The sequence below is a fragment of the Protopterus annectens genome, chromosome 3.part1 (assembly GCF_019279795.1).
Source record: "Protopterus annectens isolate FY-2018-M chromosome 3.part1, PAN1.0, whole genome shotgun sequence".
NCBI lineage: Eukaryota > Metazoa > Chordata > Ceratodontiformes > Protopteridae > Protopterus > Protopterus annectens.
The window spans coordinates 1,393,481,466-1,393,503,968 of NC_056732.1; the positions used below are offsets into that span (position 1 = coordinate 1,393,481,466).

General features: G+C 40.7%; 1 protein-coding gene across 4 annotated transcripts in view; it reads right to left on the reverse strand.

Moving 5' to 3' along the window:
* The window catches only part of AKIP1 (A-kinase interacting protein 1), a 173,207-nt gene that overhangs the window by 118,420 nt on the left and 32,284 nt on the right, over positions 1-22,503 (reverse strand). For 3 of the 4 annotated variants that reach the window (XM_044067432.1, XM_044067431.1, XM_044067430.1), the window contains 2 exons: positions 11,045-11,161; positions 3,163-3,559 (listed from right to left, as the gene is read on the reverse strand). In XM_044067432.1, coding sequence (XP_043923367.1) covers positions 3,419-3,559; positions 11,045-11,161 — 258 coding nt within the window. In that variant the 3' untranslated portion in view covers positions 3,163-3,418. Of the gene's footprint in view, positions 1-3,162; positions 3,560-11,044; positions 11,162-22,503 lie in introns of those variants that run through there. The other variant, XM_044067434.1, reaches the window with a different exon arrangement.

Here is a 22,503-nt window from a genome sequence, read left to right on the forward strand (position 1 = left end):
TAACAGTAGTAAAACTGCTTTTCAGTTCTCTGATCATGTAGCTCAAGCCAGTATGACTTTGACCCCGAGCAGCATATTACCCTCACCAAGAATGATGCCACAGTATAAAGACAAAATGATCAATTTTAACAATTGGCTAAGCTATTGGTGTCATTCAAAGGGGATCCAGTGTCTGTCAGCCTGGGATGACATGCTCGACCAGCCACGTTGCTTCACCAGGGATGGCTTGCACCTGTCGCCCTTAGGCTTTAGAATACTGGCTAAGGCTCTTGCCACCCCCATAGTGCTTTTTTTAGGCAAGGCTCAAAAAACAAACCCACCTCCATAGACAATACCAGAAACAAAAAACTAAGGGTAATGCTACTCAACGCCAGAAGTCTAAACCTCAAGATGCACGCACTCGAGGCACTCCTCAGTATGGAGAAAATAGATTATCTGTGCAGTAACAGAACCCTGTTTCAAGGCTCCAGAGAGCACCCCAGCACTACCAGGATTCAACTCATACCATTCTTTTCGGCCCCAGAACTCGGACCGAAATACTAAAGGCGGGGGAGTATCCATTTTCATCAAGGATACCCACACCTCCAGGTTAGTGGCACTGCACGAGGCAGCGGAAACCATCCATGTGCAACTAACAGTAGTAAAACTGCTTTTCAGTTCATAGCCTGCTACACATCACCTACCTTGTCTCAGGACCCCTATTCGGCATTCCTGAGAACATTGGAGAATATGAAGGTCTCACCAAACACCATGATATTGGGGGATTTTAACTACCCAAACATTGACTGGGTAAACTACTCAAGCCGCAACTCTTTTGCCCAGCGGTTCCTGGAGTTTATAAACTCAAATGCCATGGAACAAATGGTCACCACTCCCACAAGAGGGGACAACATATTGGACTTAGTCATCACCAAATCAGGGGCTCAATGGTCCACACCAGAGGTAAATCCCTCATTGGTAAGACCAGACCATAAACTTATCACAATGGACATCCACATCCCGACCCCACCCCCAGCCAAGGAAACCACTGTGAAAAATTTCTCAGAAGCAAACTTCACACTTCTCAAGACCAAGGTGGAAAGTTTCAAAGCCCCCAGGCTAATGGAAAATGCTACCCAAACCGCAGAATCCTTTACAAATGCACTCTATGAGCATCTACAAGAATGCATGGATCGTGCCATCCCACGTAAAACCAAGACTCACTCCTCCAAAAACAGGAGACCAGTCTGGTGGACCCCGGCCATAAATAAGCTATACAACAGAAAGAGAAAACTATTACATGACAAGGCAAAATCCGAAAAAGGGAAGGCAGGTGCAAGCAGCCCTCTCCAAAGTAAAAAACACAGCATCAATGGGACTGGATGATATCCCGGGCTGCGTCTTACACGAGCTCCAAAACTAACTAAACCCTCACATAAATTCACTGTTCCAACTCAGCCTTACCACAGGTTATGTACCCAAAGAATGGAGCACAGCAACAGTGATCCCGCTCCACAAAGGTGGCGCCACAACGGATCTCAGGAACTATCGCCCTATAAGCCTGACTAGCCCGGCCTGCAAGGCTATGGAGCGCATCATCATGGATCTCAAACAAGACACTGGGAACCTCCAAACACTGGACCCCACCCAATTCGGCTTTGTTAAGGGCAGATCTTGCCTCTTAAACCTAGTTGACTTCTTCAAAACAGTTACCAAAGCCTTAGATGAGTGAAAGGTAGTCCACACAGCCTACCTAGACCTCGCAAAGGCCTTCGACACAATACCCCACTTTGGCATCATAAATAAGCTTACCAGCTTAAATATCAACCCATATGTCAAAAGATGGGTTGCAAACTGGCTCAGGGATAGAACTCACATGGTCAGAGTGGCGGGTGCCATGTCCGACTCTAAACCAGTTACAAGTGGCATCCCACAGGGATCAGTTCTGGGACCCCTCTTGTTCAGTATATACTTCCCTGAAGTACAGGCAAACATGGGAGGACTGTGGCTGACCAAGTTCGCAGATGATTGCAAACTGGGAGCTCATAATCGACTCTCCTGCTGACACAAGCATCCTCCAGAAGGGCCTTACAGAGACGGATACCTGGTGTCAGAACCATGGCCTCAAGCTAAATGCAAAAAAAAAAAAAATGCATAGTCATCCCCTTTGGGAAAAGCAAAGTGCTCACAATCTACCATATAGGAGGTAATCCACTAATTACGGAAGAAGTAATTAGGGATCTGGTGACCCAAGTAGATAGTAACCTCTCCTTTGACAATCACATTGCCAAACTGGTTAGAAAAACCTTCTATATAGCCCACCTAATCACGAAAGGGTTCACATCTAGATCAAGAGAGGTCATTGTGCCCCTCTACTCATCGCTCATGAGGTCCATAATTGAGTACAATGTCCCATTTGGGATGTACCTTACCCGACAGCTGCAACAGCTGGAGAGACCTCAAAAATACCTCACTAAGAAGATCGTGAGCCTCAAACAGATGCCCTATGCAGCTCGACTAAAGAAACTCCAGCTCTACTCAGCTGCTTACCGCCTATTCAGAGGCGACCTCTGCCTGACGTACAAGGCCATATCTAACCCGGAATTGTTGGACATGCTCCACCTTAAGAAAACCAGATCCATTAGAGCTACACACTCCAGGGATTTAAACCTTAGCACAACAAAAAATACGACATGCTGGAGGGACAGATTCATATCCCAAAGGCTTCCCGCACTCTGGAATAGAATCCCAGTCCATGTTAGGCAGAGCCCCTCGCTGACCCTCTTCAAGAGAAATCTTGATGAGTGGATGGGAGATCATCGGTTTGCTCCTGGGATCGCTTCTGTGGCCCTGCTGGACAGAGTCTAAAAGGGAGGCGAAAGCCAACACATTCTGGCTAGGCTTATAAAATGCCCTAGGGCAGATAGCCTAGTACCTAACTATGAACCTATGAAATCAAACTAGTGTGCGTGACCTGGCTAAACTAAAATGGACTAAGATTTCTTGTTAGATGCAACTCTGTACCCACGTCGAGTTCTAAAATGTTATGCTCCACATTAAGATTCTCAGGGGAAGCGACCATACAGACACATGTCCCATTTAACGTATGGATACATAAAATGCTCAGAATTATATAGACAATTAGGTGCAACTTGATCTTTTGTTCATAAAAGCAATACAATATTTTTATTTGTAAAGACCATTTATTATTACATATGCATTAAAATATACTTTAATCCAAAATGTGGTCACAGAAAAGAAATGCAAGTAAAATATACACGTTAATTTATACAAATAAAAAAGTGGCAGCAGAGAAAACAACTTTAAGGTATGAAAAATTGCACTTACATTTTAAAAAGTGCTAAAACATTTTTGCGTGTTGAAATGCAATGTAAGCTTTTATTGCAGCATGCCCTTTATTACTATAAAACAATTAACTTTAAACATTTACAGTAAAATCAACAGCCTGCCCAGGATTAATGAACACCAGGTGAGTATTCTTCAAGTCGCATGGTCCTACTGTGACAGCATACTTCCCAGGCTCTACTTCAATCTGAATGTCCTCCATTGTTTTTCTCTCCTGAAACATTATACACATGTACTTTCATTCTTTGGAACATTTATTTAAACACTGTACATTTCTACTTGGTGCATTCACACAAAAAGAAACTACTGTGTTAAAAAGGAGTAGCAAAAATTTCTATACGACATCAGCAGATCTCATTTTATGTACACTTCAGATTTCCTGCCATCATGTCAAGTTAAGCAAAATATTCAAAAAAGTAGTTTAAAGCATCTGATATACCCTATACCCTTAATAACTTTTTGCAGATATTATAATTACAATAAAAAGACACACAAAATATATAAATCAAAGTAGCTGCATCAGTAGTAAGGTTCTTCACATACAGGTGTAAAATTCAGTCTGGTGTTCTAAGAAATGATACACTGAGCATGTTTCTCAGAAGGAAACAATCTTATAAGACATGAATATTCCATTCCATTAGTACCCAAATTACAGTAACTACTTTCTCCAGCTGTTAATTCAGCTAGAAAGAAACTATAGGTTCACAGCAAAATACTAGGCTACGTGCCTTGTGGACCGCTTTAAGCCTAACTATTTCCCTTGGTAAGGATTAAACCCTGCACCTCTTGTCTGTGAGGTAAACATCTTAACCATTACACCAACCTCCAACCCACACATGATAAACTACCTCAAGAGTTCATAATAATTGTGGCGACATGCATACCTAAAGACAAAACTTACAGGCTCAATAAAACACAAAACAGAAACATGTACCTTAAAGAGTCTGGCAATTTATCACAGAGGATGAATGAAGTCTGCTAGTGAGCTTCAACTTGCAGTTATAAATTTGATCCGCTCACTTTCTATTTGCCTAGACAGTGCTCCCAAGACTTCACTGGAAAAAAACACCTGCAAATCCACAGTCACAGTAATGATCCAATGTTTATTTGTAATAATTAAGAAATTAAACAGATCATACAAGTACAGTGTAGACTAATTGCAATTGTTCCAGTGCATTCCATGGCACAAATTCTCCATCAGCAGGTTTTGGGATACCAGTAAATGAGATCAGTTTCAGATTAGTATGTTTAAACTTCTGCTGACTAGGCTGCACTGAAACAGAGACCTCTGTTAGAAGAGCTGGAGGCAAGCCTGTACATAACGATATATGCCAAGATGTTAAGTCAGATGTATTAACTGTGGAAGATGAAGATCATAAAGGTCAAAAGGTGATGGTTTGTCAAGACCAGGAAAGTTCAAATTTAAGTCATGCAAGCAAATGAAGCTCGATTTCAAGATCAGGTGACTCAGCTATTTTACTGCAGAAGATATTAGAGCAGGATATTCTGAAGGCAGAATACAAAACTGATGGATATCCAGCTTGGCATGTACAAATGACCAGGTAAATTAAATCTGGGCAATATTCAGAGGAAAACCAACTAGAAAAGAACAGAAACTGAGCATGTTTAAATAAGACCAGAACATACCCCCTAACTCAGTATAACAGAAATAAGTCCGTGCTTTAGCTAGCTATTCTGGCTCCTTGTGCCAATCTGTGAACTGGAATATGCTTCAACTTTAAGCTGAAGGGGGGGGGGGGTACTTCTCGTAATTTTAGGACAAAAAAAAAATCCTTTGAAACCTATAACAAGTGACTTAATGCAACTTATACCACACACAAAGTGCTAATAAAATGCTTCATTCCTGACTACAAATGCAGTAATGGCATTCATTTCTGAATACCAGCACTATACTACCAACCAATCAGCATTAGCCAATCATGCTCCCTGGAATCTTGCATCTGGGGTACCCACCTACTTTGCTCCACCTTAGCCATGCCTCTGAACTGAGCCAGAGAGAAAAGGGAGGAGATTTCACTACATCTCACAGAGTCTGTGTGTGTGGATCTGACGTTGTAAGATAAGCATCAATCAGATCTAATTCAGTGCCTAAACCTCTAAGGTTCAAGTGAGACATTAGGGGAGTTGCGGTAGTGGCACTGGATGCAGAGGTGGTGTGACAGTATAGGGCCCAGGACTTAAATGTCACCAGCTGGGTATACTAATTTCATCATTAGGGAAGCACAGGACAGTAGAAGAGTGAAGCTTGTATTTAGGATAGAGTCAAGGTCCGAATTTTCATTGTTAATACAGCAGAAAGCAAAACTGAAGGGGGGGATTACTTACTAGTTGGTGGTGGCAGAGCACCAAGAGGTGTGTGCGTCAAACAGTAATGCCTTCACATTGCTTTCCCTGTCGACTGCCATATTACTAAAAGAACGCATGGTAAAGAAAAAGTAAGACAAGGACAAGAGCACAACGAATAACAGTATACATTGTTTGAGGAGGAAGGAGGTGGCATTATGGAGTTAGTGAGGAACAGAAGAGAAATTAATTTTCTGAAAATGTTTCCAGTAACAAGGTTGATTGTAATGAGGAACAGTAAAATATGCATACGGTTAAATCAGAAAGTGCAGATATAGATTTTGAAATGACAGCAGGTAGTAGGCAGAGAAAGCAAGGACAAAAGATTTTAGCAGGCATGCAGGAGGCCTGTGCATAAGACAAGGCAGTGGCCTATAATATGAAAGGAAACTCCCTCCGATGGGCTTGGTGGTGGTGGAAAGTGACACAGATCTAGTACTGGCTCAGCCAAAACAATCTATAGCTTAAATTCAGAACATGTTAGGTCAAGTAAGAAAGCTACATTAACTCTTACTGTGGCAAGGGTTCCAGCTATATTTTTCATAAAACAACAATGATGCTCACAGTTTAAAGCACCACTTATTGCCTGTAAAAAGGAAAAACTGAAGATGATAGAAAATGGCATGAAACAGATACAGATGTGCTTGTGTCCCACAATTAAACTAAATGCGGAACAGGAGAACATCAGAAGGAAATGTACCAATGCAAATCCTATACAGGAGCAAAGAGGATAAGAAAATGTAGACAAACATAAGAAAGGTAATGCCCTCTTATTACTTCCAGACAGTTGAGTTACACAATGAATGCTTGTCTCAGCAATTCCCAAACCAGTGCGACAGCTATGCACATTACATTATGCTCACTTTGTAAAGCAGATAATTTGCTTAACTCAGCACCTACTAGCTTCAAAAAAACTAAATGAGAAAAATAAGCTTTTAGACAGCAAAATACACTCAAACTCTTCCAGATACCCAGGTCACCCCCCCCACACACACACCAGACACAACAGTCAGTAAAGCAATATGCAAGAAATTCCTCACTATTTCCTGCACTAGCCAAGCAAAACTCCTTTCTGATCCTGCACCAAAAAAAAAGGTGAGTACCTGGGTGACTCTGGGATTTGTGAACCCGAGACGAGCTACAAAACAGGCAAAGGATAAAACAGAAATCTGCATCATACAGGAGAAGAACCAGCAGTGCATCTTGCCACTTTAGTCTACTGGCTACAGTGATATGCAGCACAGGTATGCCAATACGGATTAAGTTTTATGTTTTACTTTTAATTAAGCTGAAAAAAATGTGCTTTAATAACCAAGTGTTCAGCTCATCTACATTAAACTAATATTCCATTAATAACCAAAGTTGTCAAATAAGTTTTTTTCCTGTCGAATCTAGGAGTTTGTTGATGCTGAAAACACAAAGCTACTATCTTATTACTACAAAGAAAAAGTAAGGAAAGAATAAAGCAAATATTTCTGAATGTTTTAGTGCTGAATTATCTCGAGTCAGAATTTTTTCTTTTGACGAGTCAGTAAAAGCATTTCAAAATTATGACATTTTAAAGACCTCCCTATTATTTAAGTAATTTAGTTTGAATATTAACACTTACAAATATGGGTTCAATCCCTAAACTGAACAAGTCAGGGACATGTAATTTTCTAATGCTTTAAGTAATCATTTTGTTTTAACTATGAAAATATATTTTAACTACAAATAAAAATATTAATCATGTTGCACTACTTATCCATTCTCCAGTTGATTTTAAATGTAAAATGGTCTGAAATAAGCCACCCGAATCAGACTAACATTTACCATTTATCAGCCTTTGGCTTTCAAAACAGTTTTAAGCATTTTACTCAATACCATACAGAGTTAACTGAACACTGAACTACATTTTAAAGCAAGTGATTTGATTTGATGTGTGGTTCTCTAGTGGATGTGCTGCCTCAGAATTCCACACAGATCAGCTTTTACTATATCAAGTTTGAAACATTCAAAACATTAAATTTACACAAAAGATCCCAGAGGAAATTATGACTTGAAAATTAAACAAAAATGCTGACATGAGAAATACACAACCTGGGTCGCTGCTGTCATCTCTTAATCGGCTTCCCAAATGGAAGTTTATAAATACAGTAGTATAAAAGAATATTCTTGTACTTCTGTCTGCATTGCTACATGCCAAACAGCAAAATACTGTGGTCCCATATACTAAGCTATGAAAATATGACAACAGCTGCGCTGTACCACTTGCAACTTAGATTGCGAGCAGAGATCCAAGGAAGCAAAATAAACTAATCCAGCATATAGGTGGCTAGCTGCCATTTACTCAAAAAACGGTAGTCTACTACAGACATTATGGGGGTCAAAATTCAAACCAATATACTAAGGTAAAGGAAAAAACAACCGCCAACCAAATGATGGGATTCTGTGAAACATGAAAACTGAGAAACACCTTCCAGCAAAGGATCATGCCTACAGAATGATGTGCATAAAGGTGACTGTGGCTTGAAAGAGAAGTTAAGGTAGTGCTACGAACACACAGCCTAAAAAGGAATGCCTTATTAAAAAAAAAACACATTGGAGCAGGGACAGTTGTGTGAAACTGCTACAGCTTACTAGATGGTTAACAAGACTGGCAAGCAACTATGAATACCTGGAACCAAGAAAGACTAATGTGTATCTAGCAGACAGTTCCAATGCCTTCCTTTTGTAGCCCATTCAACATAAGCTGCTAACACATATGGCTACCCAACAGCTTCTGATCCTGAATACCTAGCTATCACGGACACTTCCCTGCAACCTCTCCAAAATGCACAGCCTACTACAGACATGACTTATCAGTTGATTCATCCCTATCCTGCCCCATCTCAAAAACTACCAATTTCTGAATGTTCCATAGTACTACAGGCAATTCTAGCTGCAGACGTAGAGATACCTCATTTTCAGTCTATTGTGTCAAACTACATCTCTAAATTATACAGAAAACTACAAGTTGCATAAAACCAGAGATGGACATGCAACTTGTGTGAAGAAAAACAATACATTTCAAAATATGACATTGTTGTGTTATGCTTCAGCAATAATCATGCTGCAGTGCATGACAGTATAAAAGCAATGCTAATAAAGAACTGACAGACCAATCTGAAAGTGCATTTTAATTCTGCAAGGTATGTAGTATTACACAAATTCAATATATAATAGTGTTTTAGCACACATTTTTGTAAAATTTCTACTCACATCACACACACAGATTAAGAAATACTGCATCCTGGCTATGGCATTATCCAGAACGATCATACTAGTGAAACAGCTGGTGGCGTGGCTATAACATATTCAAAAGCTTTTAACCTTGCCATACAGCCCACACAAATTCCAGATATTAATATTGAAGTTTTATTATGTACACAAATTAAACACACAAAAATGTACTTAGCAACACTGTATATGCCTCTGAAATCCTGACAAATTAACTTATGAAGACTTATTACCCTGGATAACTACAAACATATTACTTGAAATGATAACTTAGCACTGACTGACCCAAGTTTACTCACAAAATTATTCACCCTAGCATTTATGTGTATGGATTAATGCACGTAATATGAATGACCACAAGAACAGATAGACTAGCAGAAAAGGAAGCACTTTGGATTGGATACTAACAGACCTCAACACAATTTACCCGTGTAGGAATTATGCCCAACACCATTAGTGACCATTTTTTGCCTGCTAGAAACTTAAAAATACACAGAAACAGACAATATACAATTGTCAGAAATATAAATAAATTTGATAAGCAAGCCTTCTTGTCTGTCCTTAAGTATAGCAAATGGGAACCATTCAAAACATTCTTTAGATAATGCAGTAACTCACCAACAAAATCTTCATCTTCCTCTTCATAGTATACTCCCTAGCATCTCAGTGTAGTAAAACAGTCCAAACAAGTCCTGCACAATGGTTTACACCAGATATAAAAAGCTAATGAATAACAGAGAAAGCATGGAAAAAATGGCATTCAGGAAAAAAACAATTTCAACAATATTATTTGTCACTTACAAAATTTAACTAAGAATATCATTCTTTCTAAAAACTACTGCAAAACTACTACTTTAAAGTACAGTAAACTGTTGGTTAACTGGCACCCATGGGGACTGGATAACTGTAGTTTCTGGTTGCTCGAGAGTTACTATTAAAAACAAGCCTGACTAATACTATACCCTATACTATTTGTTTGGTTTGACTTATTCTTAGGTTAGGGAGAGAGGACATTTATTCCCATCTTCCTTTTTAAACATAAGATATGTTTCTGTGGGGGGCGGGGGGGGGACAGAAAGTGCAACACATGAAAATTGTACTGCATTTCTTCGATTTTTTCTTTTTCTGGTTACTTGAGAGTTCTGGTTGCCCGAGTTCTTCTGAGCAGTCAATAAATGCATACAATTCGGTAAAAAACAGGCCTACCCTTTGACAGATGAAAGGAACTATAAGACAGCATGCAGACTTAAGTCATGTGCCACATTAACCAAACACATCACTGTATTCCTCCCTGAACTGACTGAAGTTATCTGAATCTACTAGCCTTTTCTCACACTAAGACTACTCACAACATCCTCTATACCCCAGAGATATGCTCATTCACCAGATATTAAACTGGTATAAACCCCACAGAGAACTGTGCTCAGTAAACCAACACCTAGCACTCATTCAAAAATCTAAAACTCATAATGGCGACTGTCTGTATTCTGCATATACTGCTAAACAGTATGACTCATTCCTGATAATCTACAATTTAAAATCTACTTAAAGACACACCACTTGAGAAAATGGTCTCGCACTTGTAAGACCCTTTCTTATTCTAAATCTTATATTGTTTAATTTACAATCCCAATAAAATCATGCCTCTCAGTGAAACTATAACAGGATTGCTACAAGTGCTGGACTAAGTCTTCTTCTGTAATTTTAGTTACTAAAGTAATCTTCTTACAAGTGAAGTGAATTTAACTACTTGGATGAAAATGCATATGCCTGATCTGTTGTATGGATGCTATAATTACAATGGGAGTACATGCATACACAGTAAAATAATGCCGACTGTTCAACTGTGTTTTACGAGCTGTATAAATTGTGCGTGTCTGAGCTCAGTATGCTGTAAATACTACAGTAATCACCACCTGTTAAATTACATATTTTTGAGAGTAATGCAGTGCATTTTTCATGCAGATGTAAATAATATGGGGTTTTCTTCCGATGCCTTGAATGAAGAGGGGCTTTGTCCATAGATTTGCAGTTTCTGAAAGCCAATAAAGGACAGATACAATTTTTCTAAACTTACATTTTTTGGGGAAGTCGCTTGGTTTGAAGTTTCTGCAAGTTGTCTGAAGTGATATCTGCATATATGGTTCACCTCATGTTCAGTGCATTCACCTGCTTGCACGGAGTTGTAATATTTCTACAAAAAAAGGGCATATGAAAAATAAACAGCATGTGTAAGAAACCAAACCAACTGCCATATCTGTTAAAATGATGCAATAGCCTATAGTGACTTCTCAGACTATACCAATTACAATTTCAGTGGAACATAAAGAAGAAAGTCTATTCAAAAGTAGCAATAATAAAAATAAATTTATTGCTGTAATTCAGGTATCTAGGTTACAGAGACAGAGAATCACTGAAGATGAAAACAGGTCATACAGTGTGCCAAAATCCCCTACATCTAAAGATCAGGGCCAACCTGACCTCTATTAAGTCTTAAATCAGCACAATCCTTCTTGAGCACTGAAGTAATTTTCTAGTGTGAGAGATTAAATGGATAGTGTCTGAAGGAGATATGATGTCTACAGGATCATAATGCATATTGGGGGGGGGGGGTCTGCGAGTCATTCATGACATGGCTGCATGCAAGATGGCTTCTCTACACAGCTCTTTTCCCCATATGGTACTAGAGCAAGTTCTTCATCTGAAAGAATGAATGGGTAGACGTGACCGAAGGAGGCTTGATGGTCCACTGGAGTAAAATGCACCTCTTTTCCCCATATGGTACTAGAGCAAGTTCTTCATCTGAAAGAATGAATGGGTAGACGTGACCGAAGGAGGCTTGATGGTCCACTGGAGTAAAATGCACCTAGCGAGGAAAAAAAAAAACCTGAAAGTCATTCATGCCAAGGTGGAGTTGCCCGGATGATTCATCCCACCCATCCAAAACTAGTTTACTTTTCGTATCCTTGACAGGGTTCTATGTCAGTGAGTTGAACAGCAGTAACGTCATACCTCTCAGCTGTCCCTGATTTTGACTCAAATTTAGTTCTATCCCTCTTAATCCGTCCTAAAACTGGTAACTTTTGGAAAAAAGGAGATGAATAAACAGTTTTGGTCCCAGCACTCCCTGTCGATTACATACCACTACAAGATCACACTACAGTGATTTAAGGGCCATTTTCCTGATCCCTGCCATAATGGGATCTTGCAAAGAAAAAAGCTGATAAAGTTCAATCAACTGTAACTTAATATTTTTTAAACAAACTGCCTTTTTGATGAAAAGCAAGAACCCCACCCCCACCCCCCATGGCCACATCTACCCTTGGGCAGCAAATCAGCTCTAGTTGTGTCAGCAAATAATAAAATGACTACTCATAAATCCTGTCTAATGCTTTTACCCCTTAAGTCAGTGCATACACTGTGCGCACACTTTATAACTAACCACTTATGTAATCTTTGCTTTCAATACTCAACTGGATGCATTTTGTACTATAATGAAAATAAGTGTTAGGACAGACAAATCAGCTGGTACTACAGAACCATACCAGACAGCTAGCCTCACCCTAACTTCACTCTTTCTAGTATTTTTAATAACATGCACTGAAAATTTGAATCATAAGATTAAAAATCCAGCTGTTCCGTACACTCTACCTGCCCATCAAAACACACTGCTACTGCATACATCCAAATGGTCCTCTCCAAAAGAAATCAATAGTCAACCCAAAGCGATGTGACCATTTCAGAGCTCATATGTAAGTACTAGGCTATTGGCCTTGGTACCCTGGCTTTCGCCACCCAAACAATTATTTTCCTGTGCCCCTGTCGAGCAGACCCCCAAAGGTGATCCCCAGGGTGAATTTCCTATTTTCCATCCAATCATCAAGATTCTTCTTGAAGAGTGCTAATGAGGAGCATTGTTTGCTACAGACAGGTAGTTTGTTCCAGAGTATGGGAAGTCTCTGGGCCAGGAATCTATCCCTCCAGCATGCTCTGTTTATTGTGGTGACAAGGTTTAGGTCCCTACAGCATGTAGCTCGGAGGGATTGAGATTTCTTTAAGTGGAGCATGTCCAACAGCTCTGGGTTTGACATATCTTTGTATGTTAGCCAGAGATCGCCTCCGAGTAGGTGATATGCGACAGAGTAAAGCTGGAGATTTTTGAGACTGTCTGCGTAGGGCATCTGTTTGAGGCTGGTAATCCTCTTTGTGGGGTATTTCTGCGGCCTTTCCAGTTGTTGTAGATGTCTTGTGAGGTACATACCAAAAGGGGCGTTGTACTCTATAATGGGTCTAATGAGTGACGAGTAGAAGGGAACCATGACCTCTTTTTCCTGGATGAGAAACCTTTTGTGATGAGGTGTGCCACACAAAAGGATTTCCTGACTACTGTGGCAATGTGATTATCAAAGGAGAGACTTCTGTCCACCTGTATACCAAGCTCTCATTGCATTTTTTGTGTTAAGTAGACTATCACCTATGTGGTAGCTCATAGGTACAGAGTTTTTACAAAAGGGGATGACAATGCACTTTTTGGCATTGAGCTTGACGCCATGGCTTTAACATCAGGCATCTGTCTCAGTGAGGCCCTTTTGTAGGATGTCCACATCGTTAGGAGTTTCGATTATGGCTCCTAGTTTGCAGTCATCTGAGACCTTTGTTAGCCAAAGACCTTCGGTGTTAGCCTGTACTTCAGAAAAGTACATAACAGGAGAGGACCCGGGACTGAACCCTGTGGTACTCACTTGTCACTGGTCTAACGTCAGATTTGGAGTCTGCTACTTTCACAGCGTGGGTTTTGTCAGTGAGCCAGTTGGCAACCCATCTTGTGATATAGGGCTTTATACCTAGTTCAGTGAGGGTTCATCTATACTTCCAGAGTGGGGGATGGTGTCAAAAGCCTTGGCAAGATCTAGATAGGCTGTGTGAACTACCTTACCCTCATCTATGGCTTTTGGTGACTGCTTACCCTCGTCTACGGCTTTTGGTGACTGCTTCAAAGAAGTCTATCAGGATTAAGAGACATCATCTGCCTTTTACAAACCCGAACTGGGTGGGGTCCAGAGTTTGGAGATTACCAATGTCTTTGTTTATAAGTTCCATGATGTTACGTTCCATGGCCTTGCAGACCAGGCTCGTTAGGCTAATGGACGGTAGTTCCAGGGGTCTGTGGTGGCTCCCCCTTTGTGCAGTGGGATAACCGTCACTGTGCGCCATTCAATGAGCACAAAGCCTGAGGTGAGGCTATGATTGAACATGGTGCTTAGGTGGGGTGCCAGTTCATTCTGTAGTTTGTGTAGAACGCAGCCAGGGATGTTGTCAGGTCCCATGGATGCTGTGTTCTTGGCTTTGGAGTGTGTGGCAGCCGTGATTACAGGAACTTTGTATTCTTCCGGTATAGAGATGGGCTTTTTAGGGGGTGAGAGAGGGGTAAAGTTAGCACTGAACCTATCTGCCAGGATGTTGGCAATATCAATTGGTTCTGTATATTTAGTGCCATTGTGCTGCAACTCAGAGCAGATCTGAGTGTTGCCATTGAGATTCTTAACATAGCTATAGAATGCTTTGTGGTTGTCTTTAGAATAAGTGGCGATTTTGTTTTCGTAATTTGCTTTGGGGGATTTTATGAGGGATCTCAGCTTCTTATTGAGGCTGACCAAGGAAGTTCCTCCAATCATGGGATTTTACTCTTTTTTTGCAACAGTTTCTTTCTTCTATTGTAGAGTTTGTTTATGGCAGGGGACCACCAGATTGGCTTTTTTTGGAGGATAGTATCTTGGTTCTGTTAGGGATAGCACGATTCATGCACTCATGTAAGTGCTTATAAAATGCATTTGTGTAGGATTCAGCAGCTGTACCTCTATTGTCCATCTGCATGGGTGTCGTGAAGTTTGCCACGTCTGTCTTAAGAAGAGTGAACTTGGCTTTGGAGAAATGTTTTATGGTGGTTTCCCTAATGGGGGGTGGGGGCAGGATGTGGCTGTCTAGAGTGATTAGCTTGTGGTCGGATCTGACAAACGAGGAACTGACTTCTGGTGTGGAACACCGGTCGCCCATGTTGGTAATGATTAAGTCTAGGATATTGCTGCCCCTGGTGGGGGTGTGGATAAGTTGATCCAAGGCATTGGAATTTATGAATTCCAGAAAACGTTGAGCAAAAAAGAGTTGGTACATGAGTAGTTTTCCCAGTTAATGGTGGGGTAGTTGAAATTGGCCTTTATGAGGGTGTTGGGTTGTACCCCCAATATCTTCCAGTGTATCAAGAAAGGAGGAATGGGAATCCTGGGACATGGTGGGGGATCTGTAGCAAGTTACAATTTGGATTGCGGTCTTGCCTAGAGTTAGTTACAGTTGGATAATCTTGGATGCATTATGCTGGGCAACTAGCCTGGAGATGTGGATATCCTTAATGAATATGGACAATCCTCCACCTTTAGTGTTTCGGTCCAGATTAGGTGGCCGAAAGGTGTGGTATGAATTATAGCCTGGTAATGCAGGGGTGCTCTATGGAGCCTTGAACCAGGTCTCTGTCACTGCACAGATGTCGATGTTCTCGATTTTAAGGAGTGCCTCGAGTGAATGCATTTTGAGGTTTAGACTTCTAGCATTGAGTAGCATTAACCTCAGATTTTGCTTGCCTGTTACAGTAGTGAATTTGTCATTTGAACCTTGCCTAAAAAAGGGACTATAGCGGTGTCAAGAGCCTTAGTCAGTATCCGGAATCCCAAGGGCGATAGGTGCAGGCCATCTCTGGCAAAGCATCGTGGTCTGTTGATCATGTCATCCCAGGCAGACAGATACTGGATCCCCTTAGAATGACACCAGAAGCTAAGCTTAGCCAATTGTTGAAGTCAATCATTTTGTCCTTGTACTGTGGTATCATTCTGGGTGATGGCAGGATGCTACTCAGGGCTAGGGTCATGTTGAAGTCAATCATTTTGTCCTTGTACTGTGGTATCATTCTGGGTGATGGCAGGATGCTACTCAGGGCTAGGGTCATACCTGCCTGGGCTAAAAGATCTGAGAGCATCTCAATGTCTCCTTTCATGTAGTCTAGGGAGGCACGTCTCAGGTCATTCACACAAACATGGACAATGACAGAGTCATATTTGTACTTGGAGTGACCTGAGTGCGTGCATTATGTGGCAGATCCTGGCACCCGACAGGCAGCTGACAGTAAATTTCTTTTTGTTTAGCCTGGTGAGTGGAACATCAGTGTGCCTGACTATAGAGTCATCTATGACTAGAGTGTTGGGCACGTTCTTATGCCTTATGGGCTGTGGTTGAGTGGCACACTGAGTTTGTGGGCTATGTGTCATTTGGGTTGTGTTGGGGATGGAGGTTGCTTGCGTTTCTGCTTTGGAGGTCTCTGTTGCTTGAGCAGATTTTTATAGAGAGCCTCTATGAATGTAGGTGTGTGTTTTGGGTTTTTATGTGTCTGTTTTGGTGGTGTAGGTTTTGAGGGACTATGTGATGAGTGTGGTGTGGTGAAAGTGTTTACCTCTTGATTGTCTAGTCCAGTCTTGGGTGAAGACAGCTTTGCTTCCAGTTTGGCTATATAAGCGCATCTCTCACACGTTGTAGTGTTGAGTCATAGGAGGAGAGGTCTAAAAATTATATATTTTAATGCCAGGAACATGGAAAAATAAAAGCATAGCTGGCTCTACCTTTATCTGAAACCTAGCTAAAAAAAATTATCAATGATTTAGATAACTTTCCTTCATGTTACAATATTTTTGAGAGTAAAGAAAATTCATAAAGGAGTTAGAACAACAGTCATTCTTTGTTGCGAAAAAACAATAGAAGTCTCAGGAACATGCAACTAGGACTCAAGTCAGAAGTAAACTTCATGACACCCATACAGATGGGAACTGGAAGTTCAACTGCTGAATTCTACACTAAAGGTGCTGTACGAGCACATTCACTCATGCATGGACCGAGCCATCCCAAATAGAACCAAGATACAGTCCTCAAAAAAAAAAAAAAAAAAAAAAAACAAGGAAGCCAATCTGGTGGTCCCCTGCCATAAACAAGCTGTACAACAAAAGGAAGAAACTGTTGCAGAAAAGAGGAAGAACCCAAGATTCAAAAAACTCCCTCACCAGCCTCTGTAGAAAGCGGAGATCCCGCATAAAATCTTCCAAAGCTAGTTATAAAAACAAAATTGCCAAAGATTCCAAAGACAACCACAAGGCATTCTATAGCTATGTCAAGAATCTAAATGGCAATACTCCGATCTGCTCTGAGCTACAGCAGAATGGCACTAGATATGCTGATCCCAAGGATATTGCCAGTATACTGGAAGATAGATTCAGTGCCAACTTCACCCCCTCTAACCCCCTAAAGGGCCCATCTTAATATTGAAAGAATGCCAAATTCTGGTAATCACGGCCACTCAGGTAAAAACTGCACTCTCCAATGCCAAGAATACAGCAATCATGGGCACAGACGACATTCCGGGCTGTGTACTGCAAGAACTACAAAATGAACTGGTACCTCACCTGTGTGTCTTGTTTAATCATAGCCTCACCTCAAGCTTCGTGCCCAGAGTGCCACATAGCTACAGTCATCCCACTCCACAAGGGGGGATCCACTTTGGATCCCGGGAACTACCGTCCCATCAGTCTTACAAAGCCTGATCTGCAAGGCCATGAAACGTATTATCATAGAACTTATAAACAAAGACATTTGGCAACCTTCAAACACTGGACCCCACCCAGTTTGGGTTCGTGAAGGGCCGACCTTGTCTCCTGAACCTGATTAACTTCTTCGAATCAGTCTCCAGAGCCATGGACGAGGGTAAGATGGTTCACACAGCCTACTTGGACATCTCCAAAGCTTTCGACACTATCCCCCACTCTGGAATCAAAGATAAACTTACTAGGCTGGGCATTAATGCCTACGTCACTCGATGGGTTGCAAACTGGCTTACTGACAGAACACACACTGTAAAAGTAGCAGACTCCAAATCCAGCTCCAGACAAGTGGTGTGCCGCAGGGTTCTGTCATGGGACCACTCTTGTTTGACATCTACTTCTCTGAAGTACAGGCCAGCACTAAGGGACTCTGACTTACAAAGTTCGCAGATGACTAAGCTGGGAGCCATTACTGAATCCCGAAATTATGTGGATAAACTACAAAAGGGCCTTACCGAAACAGATGCCTGGTGCCAGAGCCATGGGCTCAAGCTAAATGCCATAAAATGTATAGCTGTCCCCTTTGGGAAAAAAACATGTACCTGTGAACTACCACATAGGTGGCAGTACATTAAACACCGAAAGTGTGATAAGAGACCTAGGGACACAGGTGGACAGTGGTCTCACCTTTGATAACCACATAGCCACAACAGTTAGAAAATCCTTCTGCGTGGCACACCTCATCACTAAGGGCTTTTCATCCAGAAAAAAGGAGGTTATTGTCCCTCTGTACTCATCCCTCATTAGACCCATTATAGAATACAATGCCCCATTTGGTATGTACCTCACAAGACATCTGCAACAACTAGAAATGCCGCATAAATACGTCACAAAAAGAATCACAGGCCTAAAGCAGATGCCTTATGCTGACCGTCTAAAGAAACTCCAGCTACACTCGGTTGCATATCGCCTACTCAGAGGCGATCTCTGCCTAACATACAAAATCATATCAAACCCAAAGTGGTTGGACATGCTACACTTAAAGAAATCCCAATCCCTCCAGGAATCTTAACCTTGTCATCACAATGAATAGAACATGCTGGAGGGATAGGTTCCTGACCTAGAGACTCCCCATACTCTGGAATAGGCTGCCCATACATGTCAGGCAGAGCACCTCAATGGCCTTCTTCAAGAGGAACCTTGACAATTGAATGGGAGATAGGAAATTCACCCCGGGGATCACATCGGTAGCCCTGCTAGACAGGGGTACAGGAAAGTAAATATTTGTGGGAAGCAACAGCCAGGGAATCGTTATGGCTAGGCTTGTATAGGCCCTAGTGCCGATAGCCTAGTACCTACCTATGAACCTAATAGCCTGTCTAGACACTGTATATGTTGGCACTAGAGAAAGCACCAACTGCACTCTTCAAACTAGCAAGATCTTTCATGGTTTCTCATGGAGCTTAGCAATAGATTCTGTTCCTCTGCCACTCTTTCTGAAAGTCAGTTAGTTGTCCTATTGTTCTTATTAAATTTTCTAAAGAGCTTATTAAAATGTTCTAAAAAGTTTAAGCGATTTGACCTGCATAGCTTTGTAAACAAATGTTAAGATGCCCTCTCTTATGCCTGTAGTTTAAGAAAATAAGTAACTCTTAAGAGTTGAGTTTCATAAGATTTATATTTCACTTTCTGGAATAATTTTCTAAACTTTCTTTGAAAGTTTTCCAATCTTGTAATTCAAATTTTTAATGGAAACCAAATGACCGTATTCCACTTTTTTATAAAGGTCTTTTCATTACCTGGGATATTCTGGGAAATTTTCTTATACGGGTCTATATCATATGAGCAAATCGCACAAATTGCGAACGCTCATAATATCGAAGGTACCGGACCTCAAAGTGCTTTTTCTGAGATCGCTATACAGTGAAGAATGGGATATTTGCCCTTTCCTCACTGTAGTGCGATCTTGGAGTTGGAATATATATTTAGTGGGGGGTGCAGCCCCCCCCATAGGAAGTTCAAGGTCCGGTACATTCGATATTATTGTGCGTTCTCAATTTGTGCGATTCGCTCATATGATATAGACCCTTTTTATACATCTAAACAGCTCTGCTGCAGCATCTTAAGTCAGACTGCCAATTAACCTAGGCACATTTTTTTGTAGTGTTAAACTTTATGCTATTGATATAACCCCATTCTTCCATGTTTGGCTAACTTAAGATCATCTGCGTATAAGCATAAAAAGACAAGAAAAATAATAATGTCTGAGATGCAAATACCAAACAAGTAAAAACCCACAGCACTACCTTTGTTTAACGCAAGTGTCAATCTACCAGACTATTACTTAACCAGGGCACTAAGCAACATACCAGAAACCTTAAAATACCCCTAGTTTTAGAGTTTACTAACAGTCTGTAAAGTCTATCCTGTAAAAGGCTGATGAAAAACAGAATACATAAAAAATAGTATTTGATGCGTCTCGTACAATGTTATAAAAATATTGACCACATATCTTTCCTAAGTGTATGCACATTGAGATATCTTGAGTTTCCCTGAACTTTTTGGTTCTTTCTCTGAGAAATCTTCAGCACCAGATGAACCTTACTGCTCACTTGTCAAAATAACATACTCTAAACAAAGGGTATAAGAAGCAATACAGTAAAAGCTGTTATCAGTAACTTTATACACCCCACTAGTAAAAGAAAAATGATTGGCCAAACAGGCTGTAATTCACTGGCTTTACTCATCAACATGGAAAATTAAAAGCCCCCTAAGAGTGCATCAAACCATAAAAAATTTTACTAATAGGTGACTCTATTGCAAGGCATATAGACACCATGCTCACTAGGCTGGATAAGAATAGGGTGACAGCTGTATTTTTAGTCAGGATCTAGGATGTAACAAGGGCAAGTCCCTCCATTCTGACAAATATGATTATGATCTGACAATGGTCCAAGTGGAGGTGAACTACCCTAGACACTCCATCCAGAGGAGATATGTAGAAAGATATGATGCAGCTTGCTATGCAAGTGTCATTCTAGGGGGATCCAGTATATGCCAGCTTGGGATAAGATGGCCGACAAAGTCTTCCTGCTTTGCCAGGGGTGACCTGCACCTCTCATACCAAGGTTTTCACATTCTGGCTAAGTCTTTGATCACTCCATACTTCTTAGGCAAAGTACATCTCATGGCAATTCCAACCTAGTAAATTCGAATTTAGAACACATAATGAATGTGGCTCTACTCAGTGACAGGAGTCTTAACAAAAGATGCCGAATCTTGAAACTCTGCTGCAACCTGAACACATTCATAGATGTAAAGTTATAGAAACAGTTTTGAGCAATGAAAGAACTCACTGTATTCCTGGGTGTAATGCTTATCACATCTTCGGACCCACTGGCAATCGCAGGGAGTATCAGTATTTGTCGAGAATTTAAATTGCCTAATGACAAATTCTTTGGGACATCACATGTGAACTCCTAGAATTATCACTTCATAGCTAGCTATAGAACACCATCTATGTTCTATGTTTTTGTGAAGTAAGGAGGCACTGCCAGCACAGCTAGCTGGAATTTTGTAAACAATTATGCCATTGGTGACCATCAAAATTATTTATACAAGATGCTTGTGTTACAAATGTATTAGAACTGTACGTCATGTGTATACCAAACTGCTTGTACAGACATGTGTTAAAAAGGTATTTGTAGAGTGCTGTGTTTAAAATGTATCCAAGTGTGCGCAACAAGAACAGAACAGAAATGTACATGCACTATTGTAACTGTTTAAATGTAAATGTTAACAGAGGAAACTGGAGGGTTAACTTCAGTCCAGCAAACTTCAGAAAAATAGCTGAAATTAAAATTACTTTCCAAGCTACACAATAAAATATGGTATCTTTCAGTTTTCAATGCAGCTAGAGACAAAGTCTGTGCTGAGAAGCCTTCTGTACTGTCTTTGGAGTGAACTAATTACTACCTCTGAAAGCAATAAGGAATGCAATTGTTTTAGGACTTCAAGCATCTGCCAAAGATCTGAGGTCCATATATTTTTACAGGTAGATGCTAAATACTGTCATCTTTCAGCAGTGGGGGTATCACCTGGGAACTAGAAGTCAGAGGACAAGAAATGATGTCATTCTGCAAGCTATCCCAGCAGTAATATTGTAGATGTTAATTTGAGAAGTCTCAGAGCGACCGAGCATTCTGCATTCTGTCTTGGACCTGACAACAAGAACCATTCACCACATCTGCCTTGCTCTAATAGTAATTTCTTAGGTTATAGTAATTCTCTTAGATACAATCAGGAATATAGTGAAGCTTAGTTTACATATTTTTTTTATTTGAGATGGTCCAGCGATGTTGTTTTAAATACTTCATGTGGTTTTGAAGTCTGATGTCACTGTGAATACATATTTTAGTACTGTTTTTTTTTATTATTAAACATATTTAAACTTTCATTGTGGCTGATCTTTGTATATCCTATTTAAATGCAGAGAGTACCTGTATACTTATTTGGCCACTCCTAATAGAAATGGTAGTTTGACCAATAGCAAGGCTATTCGTATTAATATTACACAGTAAATTGGACACCTTTTGTTAATGGGCTTAAAGTAGCCGATAAGGAGTTCTGGTGGCAGTGATAACTACATTATAGTCTGGGCAGGGTGCACAGCTGGTAAACCTGTGCCAGCCTTTTCCAGGTGTGTGTGTGTGTGTGTGTGTGTGTGTGTGTGTGTGTGTGTGTGTATGTAACAAATCTCCAACAGTGTGCATCAGCTACTTGGGTGGGGATACAAACAAACAATGGTCGGACAGAGACAGTGTTGGAGGACTTGGCTTGGAACCCTGGCTAAGGACTCAACTCTGTAGCTGTGCCAGTTGGGGGGGGGGCTCTTATTGGGGGA